This window comes from Osmerus mordax, chromosome 28, assembly GCF_038355195.1.
Source record: "Osmerus mordax isolate fOsmMor3 chromosome 28, fOsmMor3.pri, whole genome shotgun sequence".
Taxonomy (NCBI): Eukaryota; Metazoa; Chordata; class Actinopteri; order Osmeriformes; family Osmeridae; genus Osmerus; species Osmerus mordax.
Genome location: NC_090077.1, coordinates 104,888 through 122,445, shown reverse-complemented (window position 1 = coordinate 122,445; position 17,558 = coordinate 104,888). Strand labels below are relative to the sequence as shown.

At 49.5% G+C, this 17,558-nt stretch overlaps 1 protein-coding gene across 1 annotated transcript; it reads left to right on the top strand.

The window, feature by feature from the left end:
• Positions 1–4,843: 4,843 nt before the first annotated feature.
• LOC136937880 (SWI/SNF-related matrix-associated actin-dependent regulator of chromatin subfamily A containing DEAD/H box 1A-like) lies at positions 4,844–12,714 on the top strand. The gene is made up of 22 exons (XM_067231009.1): positions 4,844–4,953; positions 5,286–5,445; positions 5,543–5,612; positions 5,830–5,924; positions 6,234–6,332; positions 6,447–6,525; positions 6,646–7,292; positions 8,145–8,341; positions 8,458–8,548; positions 8,988–9,087; positions 9,315–9,374; positions 9,446–9,521; positions 9,632–9,767; positions 10,125–10,256; positions 10,366–10,461; positions 10,586–10,703; positions 10,889–11,004; positions 11,413–11,601; positions 11,693–11,811; positions 12,001–12,183; positions 12,374–12,483; positions 12,579–12,714. The coding sequence occupies exons 1-22, from the start codon at positions 4,883–4,885 to the stop codon at positions 12,638–12,640; spliced, it is 3,006 nt and encodes a 1,001-aa protein (XP_067087110.1). The 5' UTR covers positions 4,844–4,882; the 3' UTR covers positions 12,641–12,714.
• The last annotated feature ends 4,844 nt before the right edge of the window (positions 12,715–17,558 follow it).

Genomic DNA, 17,558 nt, shown 5'->3' with positions numbered 1-17,558 from the left:
GTGAGAAGCACATGCTGGAGAGGTCATGTCAGACATCGGCCCCTGTAGCGTTTGGTCCCCTCTCCCACATCTCCCCCTCGCAGGGACCTGCCAGGCCAGACACAGGCCCCACCAGCCCCCCCCCGGGGTCCCGGGGCCCGGGGGCCCTCCCATCCTCACGCTCCCAGCTCCAGCAGCTCACTCCGGGGCCTGGGAGGAGAATGGAGAGGGCGGATGGACTGAGGCGCGAACGAGGTTCTCTTTCTCTCTCTGTCTGTCTGACATGGAGTCTACCTCCTCGTTCACACACACATATACACACATATACACGCACACACTCACGCACAGACACATACAAGCACATACACACACACACATTTATATACATGCATACATGCACACTAATAGACATAGCCACACAGAGACAGAGAGAGAGAGACAGGGAGAGAGAGAGACAGAGAGAGAGAGAGAGAGAGAGAGAGAAAGAGAGAGAGAGAGAGAGAGAGCGAGAGAGATCAGTAGCTGGTGTGACCGGGTGGAAGCTGGTAGAGGATGCTCAGATAACAAAGCGTTAGTTTGAGTGATGTTCTGTAAGGGATCTGTCATGTCATACGCCCCTAACTACCCTTCTACCCCCTAACTACCCCACCTACCCCCTAACTACCCCACCTACCCCCTAACTACCCCCCAACCCTAACTACCCCACCTACCCCTAACTCTACCCCCTTCCTACCCCCTAACTACCCCACCTACCCCTAACTACCCCCCAACCCCTAACTACCCCACCTACCCCCTAACTACCCCCCAACCCCTAACTACCCCACCTACCCCCTAACTACCCCCTTCCTACCCCCTAACTACCCCACCTACCCCCTAACTACCCCCCAACCCCCTAACTACCCCACCTACCCCCTAACTACCCCCTTCCTACCCCTAACTACCCCACCTACCCCCTAACTACCCCCCAACCCCTAACTACCCCACTTACCCCCTTCCTACCCCCTAACTACCCCACCTACCCCCTAACTACCCCCTTCCTACCCCCTAACTACCCCCTTCCTACCCCCTAACTACCCCACCTACCCCCTAACTACCCCCTTCCTACCCCCTCCTAACTACCCCACCTACCCCCTAACTACCCCCTTCCTACCCCCCAACCCCTAACTACCCCACCTATCCCCTAACTACTCCACCCACCCCGTCTAAGCCCCCTAAGACCCAATCAAAACTAAACTCACTTACAGTAAGATATTAGACATTACCGTGAGACATGACTTAAGACACAACCATAATCTGAATGAGTAAGCCTACGACTCCCATCCCAGACATCATCATCATCATCGCTTGCCTTGTCAGGAGCCAGACCTGGGGTGATAGGGTCATTTATCAGCAGTCTGAGGATGTCTATCTGTTTTCCCAGTCATGTGTGTGTATGTGTTGGAGAGTAGAATGGTGTGTGTGTGTGTGTGTGAACGGGGGCGGGTCACATCCCAGACACGTTACCACGGAGATAAGGTGCTCCCTGCCGCCGTCGGGTCTCGGCCAAGTTGGGTGTCATGGCGACCGGATAGTGACAGACACGGTGACAAGTCCTCTGGCTGGGACACAGCCGGGTCAACCTTGAGACACACACACACACACATGCATAAACTCACACACACACATGCGTGCACACACGTACTCACAAACACGCATACAAACTTACACACATGCATAAATGCACAGGCATGCACAAACGCACACAATGACACATGCACACACACATGCACTCACAAACAGACACACACACACGTCACATACATACAGCTCTAAACCCCACACATTCACCTTCAGAACTGGGGGACCACTCCCATACCTTGACTGTTGACCATGAACACACCTTCACCTGTCCAACCGTGTGAGGGCTTGTCTCCTCTCCTCAACAGCAGACCAGAAGCCGTACCTGCTGAACACCACACCATCTTCCTTCTCACGTCCTCTGGTGCTGGGTGAGTTCTCTCCATTGTCCCACACAACAATGAAAGCAATGGGGCATTCATCTCTTCGGGAGTGACAGGCATGAATCCTGTTACTTAATGAAGACTCTGCCAACATGTAAAACACACACACGGATGAAACTCACATACACACAGAGAGATAAATCACACACACGGATGAAACACACACACACTTGGTGATGGCGCTGCGGCGAGTTCAAGTTGTGGTGGCGGGCGGAGGAGACGGCGGTGAAGACTTGACCAGGAGCCACTGTTGGGCCCCCCGCTGTGAGGGGTCACGACCCCTATCAGACTGTGAGTCAGTGTGCCTATTGTGTCCCTGGCAGTAGTGTAAGTTATAGGGTCTCCATAGCGATAGGCAGGGAAGACTAGGTGTGTGTGTCTCTTTGTGCATGCGTGCGTGTGTGCGTGTGTTTGTGCATTTGGCGTTGATGCATGTATGTGTGTGTGTATGTGTGTGTGTGCGCGCTTATGCATGTATGTGTGTGCGCTTATACGTGTCTATGTGTGCGTGTGTGTGTTATAGGGTCTCCATAGCGATAAGCAGGGAGACTATGAGGCGTCAGATCGGTTGGAGCGCGAGCCAGGACTGTACGCTGACTGTGACGGACTACCAGGCTGCGTTAATGTATGCACGGTTACCAAACCGGAGTGACGATTCTCCTCCCTGAGGAGGGTGTAGGGGGGGGTTCAAACTGGTGTGTGTGAATACTTTAAACACTCTCAGTGTAAGTTGATTGTAACTGTCGCTTGACAAAATGTCCGAAGCATTATCTAAACACCCTGGGTGAAATATCGTCCCTGAAAACCACGAGGCTGTTAAACCGCCGATGTAGCGGAGGCTGGTGGTAGGTGATAGAAGCGCTGTAGTTGGAGGCAAACCTAACATTATTCAACGTTTGGTTGACACTGCAGCACACTGACATGCTGAATGGGAGATTAACACGCTAATTGACTTGCTCCTTCCATTAAACTCAAGTTGTTGGTTAGAAATCGGTTCGCGTGTCGTTTTCGTTTTATGCGACGGGGCCTTTACTGTTTATTTTCATTTGTGTTTGTAAAAAGCTGAATTTGAGGTTATAATTACAAAAAGTGTTTTTATTAAAAGCCACTGCCAAAAGAAAACCTGTTTTATTCCGCCTGCTTTCTACATATAGAAAAGTAGGCTACAGCAGAATCTAGGACCAGAAGTGCACATTTCATACAGTATTGCAGTGGTCAGTTAGAGTCCGTTCCAGCACAGTTACCCAACTGCACAGTACACAATAAACAAAACACGAGCAGTCCATATTCAGAAATAACAGTCAATTGGACACAGATACAGCCCACAGAGTATTTCTATAAACAAGGCCTTGGGGCGAGGGACTCAATCCTGCCTCAGGTAAGATTATTTGTATGTATTGCCCCCCTGTGGCCACTATTGGTATGGGCGCGGGTTGGGAAAGCGGTAGTTTAATTATAGTGTCATCTAGCGGGTCCTTGTCATAAAAGCATTTACGTCCATAAAAGGCTCGTAAATTATGTTTGTTGTTTAACCTTTGCCAGCAAAAAGTATTAGTATGTTTCTCTTTGAGGGGAAGGTAGCTAAGGAGAGGGCACAGTTTCAAACGCACATAATGAGTTAGTCTTTTCTACTATAATCAATGGGAATCATCACAAATTCATTGATTAATTCCGTCGCACCATCTACTGCTACAGTTACGCAACTTCGGCGTTCCAGTAGAGAAACGCCGGTCTTTTTTCAGTGTCTCCTTTTTCTATTGGTCTATCCGCCAATCCATCGTCCAATAGACAGCGATGTTAGGTACGGCGTCACTTGTGCTAGAGAGTGTCAGTTCGCGGGAAAAATACCTGTGTAGTTTAACAAAATAGCGTGCATTAGCATCTGAATATTAGACCAAATTAATACGAGTTTTGATTGTTCATCTGTTTTGACGGTATTCATTTAATTAGTTTGCGCTGACAATTCACCAAGAGTAGTATGAACCACAACATTTCCCCGTCTTCGTCCTAACACGGAATCCTGCCAGCTCCATCATCACAGCGGCCGGCAGAAGAAGCTGGACATATAATAGCAGATCTGCGACTACAACGTCAACGAGACAAAGAAAAAGGCTGACTGCAGCTGCAAGCAGCTAACTTGCTAGCCGAACCGCCTCAGTCGCCTGAAAATGAGTTTCTTAAAATTGGACAGATTCCGTTTTGACAAGAAAGCTTCGACGCCGAACCAAGACAAGCACAACGGTTCCATAAGCCCGGAGTCAGAGAAAGAGAATAAACCAGGTAGCAAATGGGGGCTAGCTAGCTAACTAGCGACAGGTAACGTCGTTAGCAAGCCTATCTTGCTAGTCAAGGCCACCTGTCATTCCACTACAGTAGCCAGGGGACTGTCGTTTCACAAACCTGTAAAAGTACCGTATCAAACCATCATTGTATGATGTCCAATTTGCTTGCTAAAGATAGTGATGTAACGCTAACATTAGCTATGCTAGCCCTATTGCCATTCCTTTAGCTTCCTCGCCATCAAAGAAGGCTGCTTGCTAGCCAACTGTACAGTACGAGAGCTAGTAACCCAACATCAGACGACAGTTGTTGGCTAGCTTGCTAATGCAGCCCCGGCCTCTGTGACTAGTTGTTTAACCCGTTCTGAATAAGAATTCTGCCGCACACTCATGTACCTGCCTAAAGTGGGAGGTGTAAATATGACCTAAACCCTCCTTTCCTAGAATACTGTCGTGTTTTGCTAACCAACAAGTTCACAAATATTTATCACGGCCGTGTTGGTTGTGCCATAGCGACGGTAGAAACGTTAACTGTATAATGTATCCCCCCCCCCCCCCCTAGTTGCTGCTCGCTTGTCTGTGGCGTCCAAGACCCAGTCCGTTAAATGTCGAGGGAAGGGAGTCATGTTCGTCGACGACTCCAACAGTGACACCGAGGATGAAGCGGACATTAATAAACCTATAAAACAGATTAAGTAAGTACAGTCAAGATGTGGTCACTCTGCTGACGTTTCTCTGTAGCTGCCTTGCTTGTCACGGTAGTTAACCGTCAGCTCAAGTGCTAGCGGGGCCTGTCACAGTTCAATGAAGTAAATTCTAAAATGCTAATTGGCGGTTACCCTCACAAGATTTTCCATACTTCTGTCAGGTTCACCACACGGTCTTGTTTTAAATGTTGTACTCCTCTCTCTCTCTCTCTCTCTCTCTCTCTCTCTCTCTCTCTCTCTCTCTCTCTCTCTCTCTCTCTCTCTCTCTCAATGCACATATCAATAACATACACACATGTATGTTTTTTCTGTCCTGTCAGAGAGCCAGTGAAGACAGGGGTAAAGAGGGAGAAAAGGGGGGTGAGGAGTCCGGACGATGGTGGAGACAAGGAGGAGGAAGAGGAGGAGGAGGAGGTGGAGGATAGAGTGACCCGACTGCTAGACATGTTTCCTCAGATACCCAGAGGAGAGCTCCTGGAGGTCAGTGCCACACCCGGCCACATTCCAATCCAGAAACCCTCATCCCTAATGGGACGTGTCCACCGTCTTGTTTGTGACTTTGACCTTTGTCCTGCAGGTTGTTCAGAGCACAAGCACTTTGGAAGGGGCTGTGGCACTGTGCCTCATGCAACATGGAGACAAGGAAGGTAGAATAAACCTTAAACGCTTATTCAAATTCAACTTTATTAGCTGTTTGTAACAAGAACACTTGCATTCTGAGGTCCTCTTGAAGCAGGGAAGTGTTGCTGTGTAACTACATGGTAGCTGATTGTAACCTTACTGTAAAATCTTGCCATGTTCCAAGAATCGGTCAAATCAAAGTGTCTCACTCGGCTAATATCTCTGCCTCCCGCCGTTTTTCAGATCCAGATTCCAACAGGAAGAGGAAGCAGGATGGGTCTTGTAGTTCTCAGGACAGTGATGTAGTCCAGCCAGCCAAGAAAAGGAGGCCATCAGTGGTGAGCTCACCGTTTACCGTCATGCAGAGACTGTAATCCTTAGTGCGTTAGCCTGCCTGCGCTACGTGCTTCGTAAAAACGGACCCGGTCCTTGATTGTCCACCGAAATACTGTCAGAACTACTCGCTCTTCTTATCATTGTTCTTCTGTGTTATTTGTATGCGCTGTTTCTGTGTTGCTCTGGATGAAAGCGTCAGCTGAAGGCATCTCTCGACGCACTGTCTGTCACTGTGATCCCTCAGGCAAAACCAGTCGCAGTTAACTCAGTTTTTCTGTCTGTTATTGTGTCTGTTTCCTCGTGTGATCCAGGAGGAGGACTCGGAACAGGAAGGGGAGGAGCCTAGCTTTGAGAAACAGGAAGCGATGGTCCGGAAGCTTCAGAGAAAATTTCAAGACCAGGATAAGGAGGTGTGTGTAACCAGGATAAGGAGATTTCTTATTAATGTTTGGATCTTTCCGGTTGCGCGAGACTAAGGCAACTGTTTTACAAAAAAAAAACATTTTACCCACGTTCCTTTGCAGGAGCTCAGGGCGGTTCTGCAAGAACACGGGTGGAACTACGACGACGCCCTGGAGGTTCTGCGTATGTTCTCCGATCAAGGTGAGGAACATCTAAGCCTCGTATGCATTTGAAATAACCCCAATGTGCATTTATTTATCAATATTCTTTAACTTGAGCTAACGTTCACTGTTGGGTTGGTTTCTTCTTCCTGTCTCCCAGAGGAGTCCAGTTTCAGCTCCCCGGAAGTCAGGGAGAAGAAACCAGACAAGAGACACGAGCCCAGAGACACCAGAGAGTCTAGAGACCGAGTTAAAGACCACAGAGAGTCCAACAGAAGGGACACCAGAGAGTCTAGAAACAGCAAAGATGGCAACCGAGACACCAGAGAGTCTAGAAACGGCAAAGACTCCAGAAAGGAGAACCAAACCAGCGGCACCTCTCTTCTCTCAACGTGGCTGACGTCCGCACCCTTATCCTCTGCACCCTCCAAGAAACCCTCCTCCTCCTCCTCAATCACCCAGAAACTGTCAAAGTTCGCCAGCGCCACGAGCGTGGCGAAGAAGGAGGCGGTGGAGAGGAAGAGGAAGGCCCGGGCGTCGGACGAGCGAGCCGCCAGCTCGGAAGACGAGGAGGAGGAGACACAGAGCAGCGAGTTTGAGGGCTCGGAGGACGAGCTGGAGTCGGGCTCGGAGGAGGAGGAGGAAGGGAGGAGGAAGGGGCAGGGCAGCGAGTCGTCGGTGAAGAGCCAGATCCTGCGGTTCTTCCGGGAGGCGTCAGTGGACGAGCTGTCACTCATCTCCGGCTGTTCCGTTAAGAAGGCCCAGAAGATCGTGGAGCTGAGACCCTTCGACAGCTGGCAGAGCCTGGTAGGACAGAGCTTCTGATTGGTTGATTGGTTTGTCGATTGGTTAAATGGTTGTTTAAATGGCTAATTGGATGTTTGAATGTTTTAAATAGGGGTTTTTGATTTGAGGGAAAAATATGTTCACTAGGTAGACCTGGTAGAGCCAGCAGGATATGTTAAACCCCTTATCTCTCGCAATCTAGACTTCTTACCAACTCTCTTCATAGTACCATCCTCTGTTTACCTTGGAAGAGATCTTAACACCTTTTAAAAAGGTGCAAGTGAAACCGCTCAGTGATTGGCTGGGTCCCTCCTCACGGCATCCACCTGTCCAAACACACACGACACACACATTCTCCAGGTGTCTGCAGTGTTAGATGTTTGGGATCGGAGAAGCGTGTCTTTTGTCTCTCTGTCTCCTGTCACAACTCTTTCTCCGCACGTCGGTTTCCCCTGAAGCATCGGGGACGCCTGCAGTCCTGTTTGCTCTGAGTGTTTGCTCTGCAGAGAGAGAGAGAGAGAGAGAGAGAGAGAGAGAGACTTGTGTTTGTTAGGTTCGTCATCTTCATCTTGTGTTTGTTAGGCTTTCATCCTCCGCTGGGCTGGTTGTCATCAGTTGGAGCTGGTTCCAGTGTTTATAACTGTCGGTGTCTGGTGTGTTTCTGGTAGAACACACCTGCAGATGCTGGATGAATGTCTGGCTGGAGGGAGGGAGAGAGGGAGAGAGGGAGGGAGGGAGGGAGGGAGGGAGGGAGGGAGGGAGGGAGGGAGGGAGGGAGGGAGGGAGGGAGGAAGGGGGGGTATATGGGTCCCAGGGCAACTGGGTTCAAACACGGTGAACGTCACGAGTCAAATGTCTCCCTCTCTCCCCCAGTCAGAGGTTCTCCAGAGAGAACAGGGCTTGTCCCAGGACCTGCTGCAGGGGTGCAAGGTGGTTCTGAAGGAGAGGACCGTGGTGTTGGGCCTCATGTCCCGGTGTGAGGGCATCTCCAGCAAGATGGTGCGGGGGGTCACACATGTCATGAACAAGGAGCCGGCCTCACTCAAACAGCCCACCATCCTCAACAGCCAGTGAGTCCACCGCACACACACACATGTGAGAAACTACACACAAACACGTAAATTAACCTCTGAACTCAGTGTTTTCAGGTGACGATTAATGGTCCATTCTGATTGGTTGTTTTCAGGTTGCAGTTGAAGCCCTACCAGCTGATTGGTCTGAAGTGGCTCCTCCTCCTCCATCAGCACAAGCTGAGCGGTATCTTGGCTGATGAAATGGTTTGTTTACATTTTAATTAATTTGGCCTTCATCCATCCTGCGATGGACAAACGGTACATGTAGAGAGCAGAAAGCAGAAGTTCGAGGATCAGAAGGGCACAGTTCTAACAGTAGATCGGAGGTCAGAGTCGGGGAACGGCCTGTATTTAGCAGGCACAGTGCCAAGTAACCCCAACCTCAGCCGCCTTAGACGCTAGCTCCTACAGCTGTTCCTGCTCGCCGTTCCCTGTTGATCAAGGACGCAGGTGTGTGTGTGTGTGTGTGTGTGTGTGTGAAGGAATCAGCGAGAGAGATTTGTTATCTTAGCATCAATAGAAGGTGTGATATCATTTCATCACCAGCATACAATGATGAATTCCTGATACTTTGTGTTATGTTGTGGCCGGATCCAACAGATGTTCATCTCTCTCTCTCTTTTACCCTCCCTCTTGTCTCCAGGGTCTGGGTAAGACTATCCAGGCCATCGCCTTCCTGGCCCAGCTCCACCAGGACGGCCTCCACGGTCCTCACCTCATCACCGTCCCCTCCTCCACCCTGGGTAAGCTTTCCTCTACCCTCCTCCTCTCCTCCACCCTGGGTAAGCTTCCCACCTCCTCTCCTCCACCCTCCTCTCCTCCACCCTCCCCTCCTCCACCAAGACACACCTCGACAGGTTTACAGCATGCTGTGGAAGCTCTAAGATCTGCTCCTTTCAACACTTTCTAATCTCTCCTCCTCTGTCTGTCTCTCCCCCCCCCCCCTCCCCCACCCGTCCCCCGTCTCCAGATAACTGGGTTCGTGAGCTGAAGCTGTGGTGTCCCAGTCTGAAGGTGTTGGTTTACTATGGTGAGTCCTCCCTCCCTCCCTCTCTCTCCCTCTCGCTCTCTCTCTCAGGTAGCTGATGTGTGTGTGTGTAGGGTCCGTGGAGGATCGGCGGTACCTACGACATGACATTCTGAACGACCAGGTGGAGTTCAACGTCATCGTGTCAACGTGAGTTCACCCTCACACACTCGCTCACCTCCCAGCCTCTCTGTTGTCATGGCACCCATGCCGCCAAGCACCCCCCCGCTACCTGAATCACGTCTGTCCCGTCTCCATAGTTACAACCTCGCCATCGGCAACGACAGCGACCGCAGCCTGTTCCGGAAGCTGAAGCTGGAGTACGCCGTGTTCGACGAGGGCCACATGCTGAAGAACATGAACTCTCTACGCTACCGCCACCTCATGGCCATCAACGTTAGTGCGCCCTCCTGTGGAGGAACAGGACACTACAGCCTCACCTCACTGTCAGGTTATCAGTGTTTAACTCTGGCTCTCTCTCTGTCTTCTTTCTCTCCTCGCTCTGTCTTTCCTCCTCTCCCTCCCTCCCCCTTCCTCCTTTCCTCCTTTCCTCCCTCCTCTCTCTCCTCTCCTCCTCTCCTCTCTCCTCCCTCCCTCCCTCCCTCCCTCCCTCCCTCCCTCCCTCCCTCCCTCCCTCCCTCCCTCCCTCCCTCCCTCCCTCCCTCCCTCCCTCCCTCCCTCCCCTCCCTCCCTCCCTTCCCTCCCTCCCTCCCTCCCTCCCTCCTTCCTCTCCTCTCCCCTCCCTCCCCCCAGGCGCAGCATCGTCTCCTCCTAACAGGAACTCCTATGCAGAACAACCTTCAGGAACTCATGTCTCTGCTTAACTTCATCATGCCCAACATGTTCTCCAGCTCCACCTCACAGATAGCCAAGATGTTCTCCATGGTACGTAGAACCACACAGAGGCCTGGCTGAGGTTCCTCATGTTCTCCATGGTAGCTAAAACCGTGTGTGATAAATCCTGCGATGATGATGATGATGATGTTGTCTTCAGAAACCCCTCGAGGAGCAGAGCAGGTTCCAGAGAGATCGCATCACTCAGGCTAAACTCATCATGAAGCCCTTCATCCTGCGACGCGTCAAGAGCCAGGTGAGACCTGCTCACCCCAGGAGAGACCTGCTCACCCCAGGAGAGACCTGCTCACCCCAGGAGAACGTCTCTCTCTGCCTGACGAGGAGCAGCTGGGACAAACTGTGTGTGTGTGTGTGTCCAGGTTCTGCAGCAGCTGCCAGCCAAGGTGGAGAAGGTGGAGTTCTGCTCCATGAGTGAGAAACAGCAGCAGCTCTACCAGGACCTGCTGACCAAACTGAAACGCACCACCACAGGAGAGAGTAACTATACTATGTTATTACTACCACCGGAGAGAGTATATGATGTATACATCCATAGAATAAATGTTATTCCTGGCAAGATGGAAAGATAATCAACCTTACTGACTCTCTCTCTCCCTCTCTCTCTCTCTCTCTCTCTCTCTCTCTCTCTCTCTCTCTGTCTTTCTCTCTCACCCCCCCCCCAGAGAGGGAGCTGTGCAACGTGATGATGCAGCTGAGGAAGATGGCTAACCACCCCCTGCTGCACAGACAGTACTACACCTCAGAGAAGCTCCACTGCATGAGCAAGCTCATGCTGAAGGTGGAGCCTCCTCCTGCTCCTTCTCCTGTTCTCTCCTGCTCCTGCTCCTCTCCTGTTCCTGCTCCTTCTCCTCCTCTCCTGTTCCTGCTCCTTCTCCTCCTCTCCCTCCTTCTTCCCCTCTCCTGTTCCTGCTCCTCCTCTCCCTGCTCCTTCTCCTCCTGTTCCTGCTCCTTCTCCTCCTGTTCCTGCTCCTTCTCCTCCTCTCCCTCCTTCCCCTCTCCTGTTCCTGCTCCTCCTCTCCCTCCTCCTGTTCCTGCTCCTTCTCCTGCTCCTCCTCTCCTGTTCTCTCCTAGTCCTCCTCTCCCTCCTTCTTCCCCTCTCCTGTTCCTGTTCCTTCTCCATCTCCTCCTCCTGCTCTCTCTCTCTCCTTTTCTCACTCTCTCTTTCTTTTGTCTCCCCCTCCCCCAGGAGCCGAGCCACTTTGACGCGGACGCGGCCCTGATCCAGGAGGACATGGAGGTGATGTCTGACTTTGAGCTGCACCGTCTCTGTCAGCAGTACTCCACCCTCAGCTCCTACCAGCTGGACACGGACACCCTGCTGGACTCCGGAAAGTTCCGCCTGCTCACCCAGCTGCTGGCCTCCATCATGGAGAAGGTGAGGGGGGGAGGGAGGGAGAACCAACTGCTGTTCAGACCTGCTATGTTAGTAATGATATTCAAGTGAAGCGTGTGTGTGTGTGTTCCAGGGAGACAGGGTGGTCCTCTTCAGTCAGTTCACCATGATGCTGGACATTGTTGAAATCCTGCTGAAACACTTGAAGCATCGCTACGTCAGACTGGACGGGTCCACGCCCATAGCTGACAGGTGAGATGCTATGCTATGCTACTCTGTGCTATGCAACTCTGTGCTATGCTATGCTACTCTGTGCTATGCTACGCTATGCTACTCTGTGCTATGCTACTCTGTGCTAAGCTACACTATGCTACTCTGTGCTATGCTATACCTCAGTCTACACTACATTACACCAATATGGCTCTCCCTCCCCTCCTCCAGAATCGTTCTGATCGATGAGTACAACACCGACCCGGAGATCTTCGTGTTCCTGCTGTCGACGAGGGCGGGGGGGCTGGGCATCAACCTGACCTCTGCGAACGTGGTCATCCTGCACGACATCGACTGCAACCCCTACAACGACAAGCAGGCGGAGGACCGCTGCCACCGCGTGGGCCAGACCAAGTAGGTATCTGGAGGGGGGGTGGGCCAGACCAAGTAGGTATATGGAGGGGGGGTGGGCCAAACCAAGTAGGTATATGGAGGGGGGGTGGGCCAGACCTAGTAAGGTTAGGGTTGGATGGGGTTATTGTGACAGTCCCTAACCACCCCCTCCCCCCTCTCTCTCCTCCCCCTCTCTCCCCCCCGTGTCCAGGACGGTGAAGGTGATCAAGCTCATCAGTAAGGACAGCATCGAGGACTGCATGCTGACGCTGGGACAGAGGAAACTCAAACTGGAACAGGACATGACCGCTGCGGAGGAGGGTGAGGACACACACACACACACACACACACAGAGCCATGCACACTCACACACAGAGACACTCACTCACTCACTCACGTGTCTGTTCTCTCCCCAGGAGACGAGGGCAGCATCCCAGAAGACCTGGCCTCTCTGCTGAAGGCTTCACTCGGTCTGTGACACTGCTGGAGTCTGTCTCCCCACACACAGACACACACTCAATACCTCCCCACACACACACACACACACACACTCAATACCTCCCCACACACACACACACACACACACACATTACCTCCCCACACACACACACTCAATACCTCCCCACACACACACACACACACACACTCAATACCTCCCCACACACACACACACACACTCAATACCTCCCCACACACACACACTCAATACCTCCCCCCACACACACACACACACACACGCACACACACTCAATACCTCCCCACACACACACACACACACACACACACACTCATTACCTCCCCACACACACACACTCATTACCTCCCCACACACTCACACTCAATACCTCCCCACACACACACTCATTACCTCCCCACACACTCACACTCAATACCTCCCCACACACACACTCGATACCTCCCCACACACACACTCAATACCTCCCCACACACACACTCGATACCTCCCCACACTCACACTCATTACCTCCCCACACACACACTCAATACCTCCCCACACCCCACCAATCTCTTCCAAATCCACACACACCTAAAGACCAGTCCTCACAGGTGAGTCTAAAGACCAGTCCTCACAGATGAGGGGAGTTAGGTGAGGTCCAGGTCTTCATACATACTTGAACACAGTACTTATCCTCGGAACTACTGGTCAGACTGTACGGATCTAAACCCAACTGCCTGTAAGGACCTACCTTTCAACAACCAGTGAGGAACTAATAGCATTTAAAATCAGTCTTTATCATAGTCATATTTTTGGAACGGGGCAGGGGGGTCTATCCGGCTCCCTCATGACCCGTCCTCGTGTGCTGGGGTGGAGCGTTGATGCCTTCACATGGCCACAGCGCCACCTAGCGGTGTGGAGGGGAATATCAGCCAGCCTTAACCCCCAGCCATGTCGGTCGAGCTGCACAAACCTACTAATCGGCTTGATCGAGGGGGGAGGGCGAATCGACCAATGACTGAGGCCTTTTGGGGGAGCGAAGCCGGGAACCACGGCAACCCACTCTCGGTCGTTCTTCGCTTCGATCGGCGCGCGGACCGTGCGAAACCCCGCCCAAAAACACGTCCGCCGACCAGTCGCCTTCGTCCTGAATGCGCCCGTGAAGATCTGAAGGGGACTGGATGGGGCCAAGCAACATGGCTGCGCTTCTGGTTATTAACATGTGGATTTGACCAATTCAGTCTCTTAACTTCTCAGTAGCAGAGGATGAGGTTGTGCTGATTGGGAGAACTGAGACACCTGTGTAATGACAGTTACATCCTGCAGGGGGCGATAGTTCAGAGCAGTTTTTGTTTGTGAATCGTGACTGATGTGTCGTACTGTAAAACCTTGTTGTTTCCAAACTGTTACTTATTTGTTTGTATTTTTTGTATGTCCCTGTTGTAACATCGACAGGTTTGCCAATACTAATAATAAAATTTTCAGTATTTATTGGGTGTGATCCTTTTGTCAACAAAACAAAAAAATCTATTATAAATTTTTTTATGAAATAATCTTTCTCGAGTGCCCATGAAAATACATTTGCATTTGTTGTGGAATTGGTTTATATAGTATAGGAATCCACAATAGGTCTTGAGATGGTTCAATTGTCAGAGTATTGAAAACAACAATGTAATCACACTACCATCTTATAGCCAAGATGCAACAGAAAGCTTCAACACCAATGCAGGGACTGCCCTACCAGGAGCCTGTACTACCAGGAGCCTGTACTACCAGGAGCCTGTACTACCAGGAGCCTGTACTACCAGGAGCCTGTGCTACCAGGAGCCTGTGCTACCAGGAGCCTGTACTACCAGGAGCCTGTACTACCAGGAGCCTGTGCTACCAGGAGCCTGTGCTACCAGGAGCCTGTACTACCAGGGGCCTGTACTACCAGGGGCCTGTACTACAGGGCATGATATTTACATTTACATTTAGTCATTTAGCAGATGCTCTTATCCAGAGCGACTTACATTACAGGGACACAGTACAGGGACATTCCCCCGAGGCAAGTAGGGTGAAGTGCCTTGCCCAAGGACACAACGTCAGTTGGCATGACCGGGAATCGAACTGGCAACCTTCGGATTACTAGCCCGATTCCCTCACCGCTCAGCCACCTGCCTCCCATATATATATGGGAGGCAGGTGAGGCATAGAACCTGATATACTATGAATCAGGTTCAACAGGGTTTCTGTTGGTTAGCTGTCTGCACAAAGCCTAACAACCGGTGTTTGTTCTATATGACCAATCACAAACACGGTCTACAAGAGACCATTTTTAAAATTGGTATATACAGTCTAAAAGAAACACCTGCTGTTGCCAAAGGCAGGAAGGACAGATAACAAAGCAATTGCCAACTGTGAAGTTGATATGCCATAGTCTCACTGCCTCATCATTAAGGCACAAGTAGATCTGACCATATCCAAAATCGTGTATTCCATTAAATGGACGTGTTCCTTATATTCTTATGGTGTGTAAGACTTTCAGCTGCACAACAGTGGTACAACGGTCTTGGGAGAAAATATAGAACACATATAAAACATGATTCAAACAGGTAAACGGGCTTAATTGCAAATCTTACAAGTTCAGCGAGTACAAGGCTTTTGGTGCTGTAATCAGTCTCTGTTTTAAGATGACATCGGTTGGCTACAAAAACTATAAAGATACTTGTTAGGGAAAGACTAAGTGTTTGTTTCGGAACTTGCTTTTTTATCAAGTTTATCATTCTTCATCTATGAACATCCAAACTAGTATTTCAACTCACAAATATTTGGCCCCAGTTTCTGACTGAACAAGTTATCGGCAACCTTGTGATGTTCTGAATGTTTCTATAAAATCAAACCTTTTCAGATTCTAAAAACTCTTAAGAAAATGGAGTGGATGGATGAAATGGAGCCTTCAAATAAGAGTCACAAAAATACTTTATTTCCAACCCTGTTTAACATTCCATCCTGCAATCTATTCTACTAAGGCAAAGCGTCATTGGTTAAACAATGTGATGTGAACGTTTTTTATTTGACACCTGAGCAGATGATTGAATAAAAGTGTGTTTCTGTCACAATTAGGCAACTTCCTTAACTACTAACAAATATATGTAGACGAGGGAACTGGCAATGGGATCGTTAGATACAGGTGTGCTAAAGCATGCTGCTAACGAGCGTTAGATACAGGTGTGCTAAAGCATGCAAAAGAGAAATGGATTTCCAAATGTTGCCTTCTCAACAGATACCTGGAAACACTTGGAAACCAGTTTTATATTCTATTCTGAGCAATGTTTCAAGAGCTTGTACTGTGACACTTGATACTGGCTGATTTACGTTTTTCCCATAGTACCCCCCAGAGAGTTTAATTTTGTTATTGTTGTCGATGCAACAGTAGGCGCTCCAGAAATAACTAGGAATGTTTACCCCATTTCCAATCTGCACATTTCCTGGAACCACTCCTGTGACAATAAAGGCCCTATAACGGTTTGCAAGGCAGTCCTTTTTCAACTTGTCTGCAACATTTTTCTCCGTAACCCTCCACTTGCCACTGTTAAAGGAAGGGTTCTGTGGAGCAGCGTTGGTGAGGGTAAACGTGGCATCTACACACGACTGTGTATTCTGGTGTGCAACAGGTGCTAGATGTCCTTTATGATAACCAGAGCCCTGGTAGTCTTCATTAAGAGCCTGATTGTTACCGCGAGGGGGTTTAGTTTTCACTGTGCCCTCAGAGGACATTTGATCCGGAAGGTTCTGATCATCAAGCTGGAGAAGAGATGAGAACATAAATCAGATATGATAAAATTAAGATGATTAGAAATTACATTCAATAAACGTCAACTGCATTGACCTGAACTCAATTATAGTCCAAAATGATGTGATTTGTTTGATGATAATCTTTAATGAGTATGGAAGTGAGTAACAGTAATAACTTGCTTGCTACTATCGTAACAAATTATACGTTATAATAATTTAGAGATTAATATAAAATGAAATTAGACAGGGTGGACAACTCACCTGAGGTTCAATGTACCAAGGTGTGTTCCTATTACATGTCATTCGCTTAAAAAACTTATAGGCAGAATAAACAGGAATCTTGTTGTTGGTGTCATACAGAGTGGCATATTCTTGTGCACCATTTCGCATTTGGCAGATATGTCTGTACTGTAACCTCTTCTGCATAATTGGAGGAGTGTTTAGTAAAAAAAATGTTTTACAGTCAGAAAAATCTCCCACAACTTTCGCCGTAGCCATGGGGCAGAGCACCACCAGCATGACAACTGGAGCCAGGAGTTTCATGATGAGGAGTTGATCTGACGAATGCTGCTATGATGAGTCGATATGATGAGAGCCGAGACAGAAATCGAGTCTGATTGATAATCTACTTCTGCATGCTGGCCTTTATATACAGAGAATGAGATGGGGCGTTCCTAGGTGTGTTGATGTCATCTTAGTTTCGGTTCATGGTTTTTCTAGTTCATGTTCTTCCCCTTAGGGTTTCCTGGTGTCACTTGTTTCCTTGTTCCTACGGCCTGCTTGGCGGGTCCTGGAATGCTAAGAGGTTGGCACAAGTAGGTCTGACTATAATTACAATTGTGTATTCCATTAAATTAATGTGTTCTTTATATTCTTATGGTGTGTAAGACTGTTCAGCCTTATTCTTTCAGCTGCACGACAGTGTTACAACGGTCTTGGGAGCAAATAAAGAACACGTATATAACAGGATTCAAACGGGTCAATAAGCCTAGGCCTTCATGCAAATCTTACTAGTTTAGCAAGTGCAAGGCTTTTGGTTATGTAATCAGTCTCTGTTTTAGGATCACATCAGTTGGTTATATTCCCATTTCTATAAAGATACTTGTTAGGGAAAGACAAAGTGTTTGTTTCAGAACTTGTTTTTGGGCTCGTTGCTTCCTCG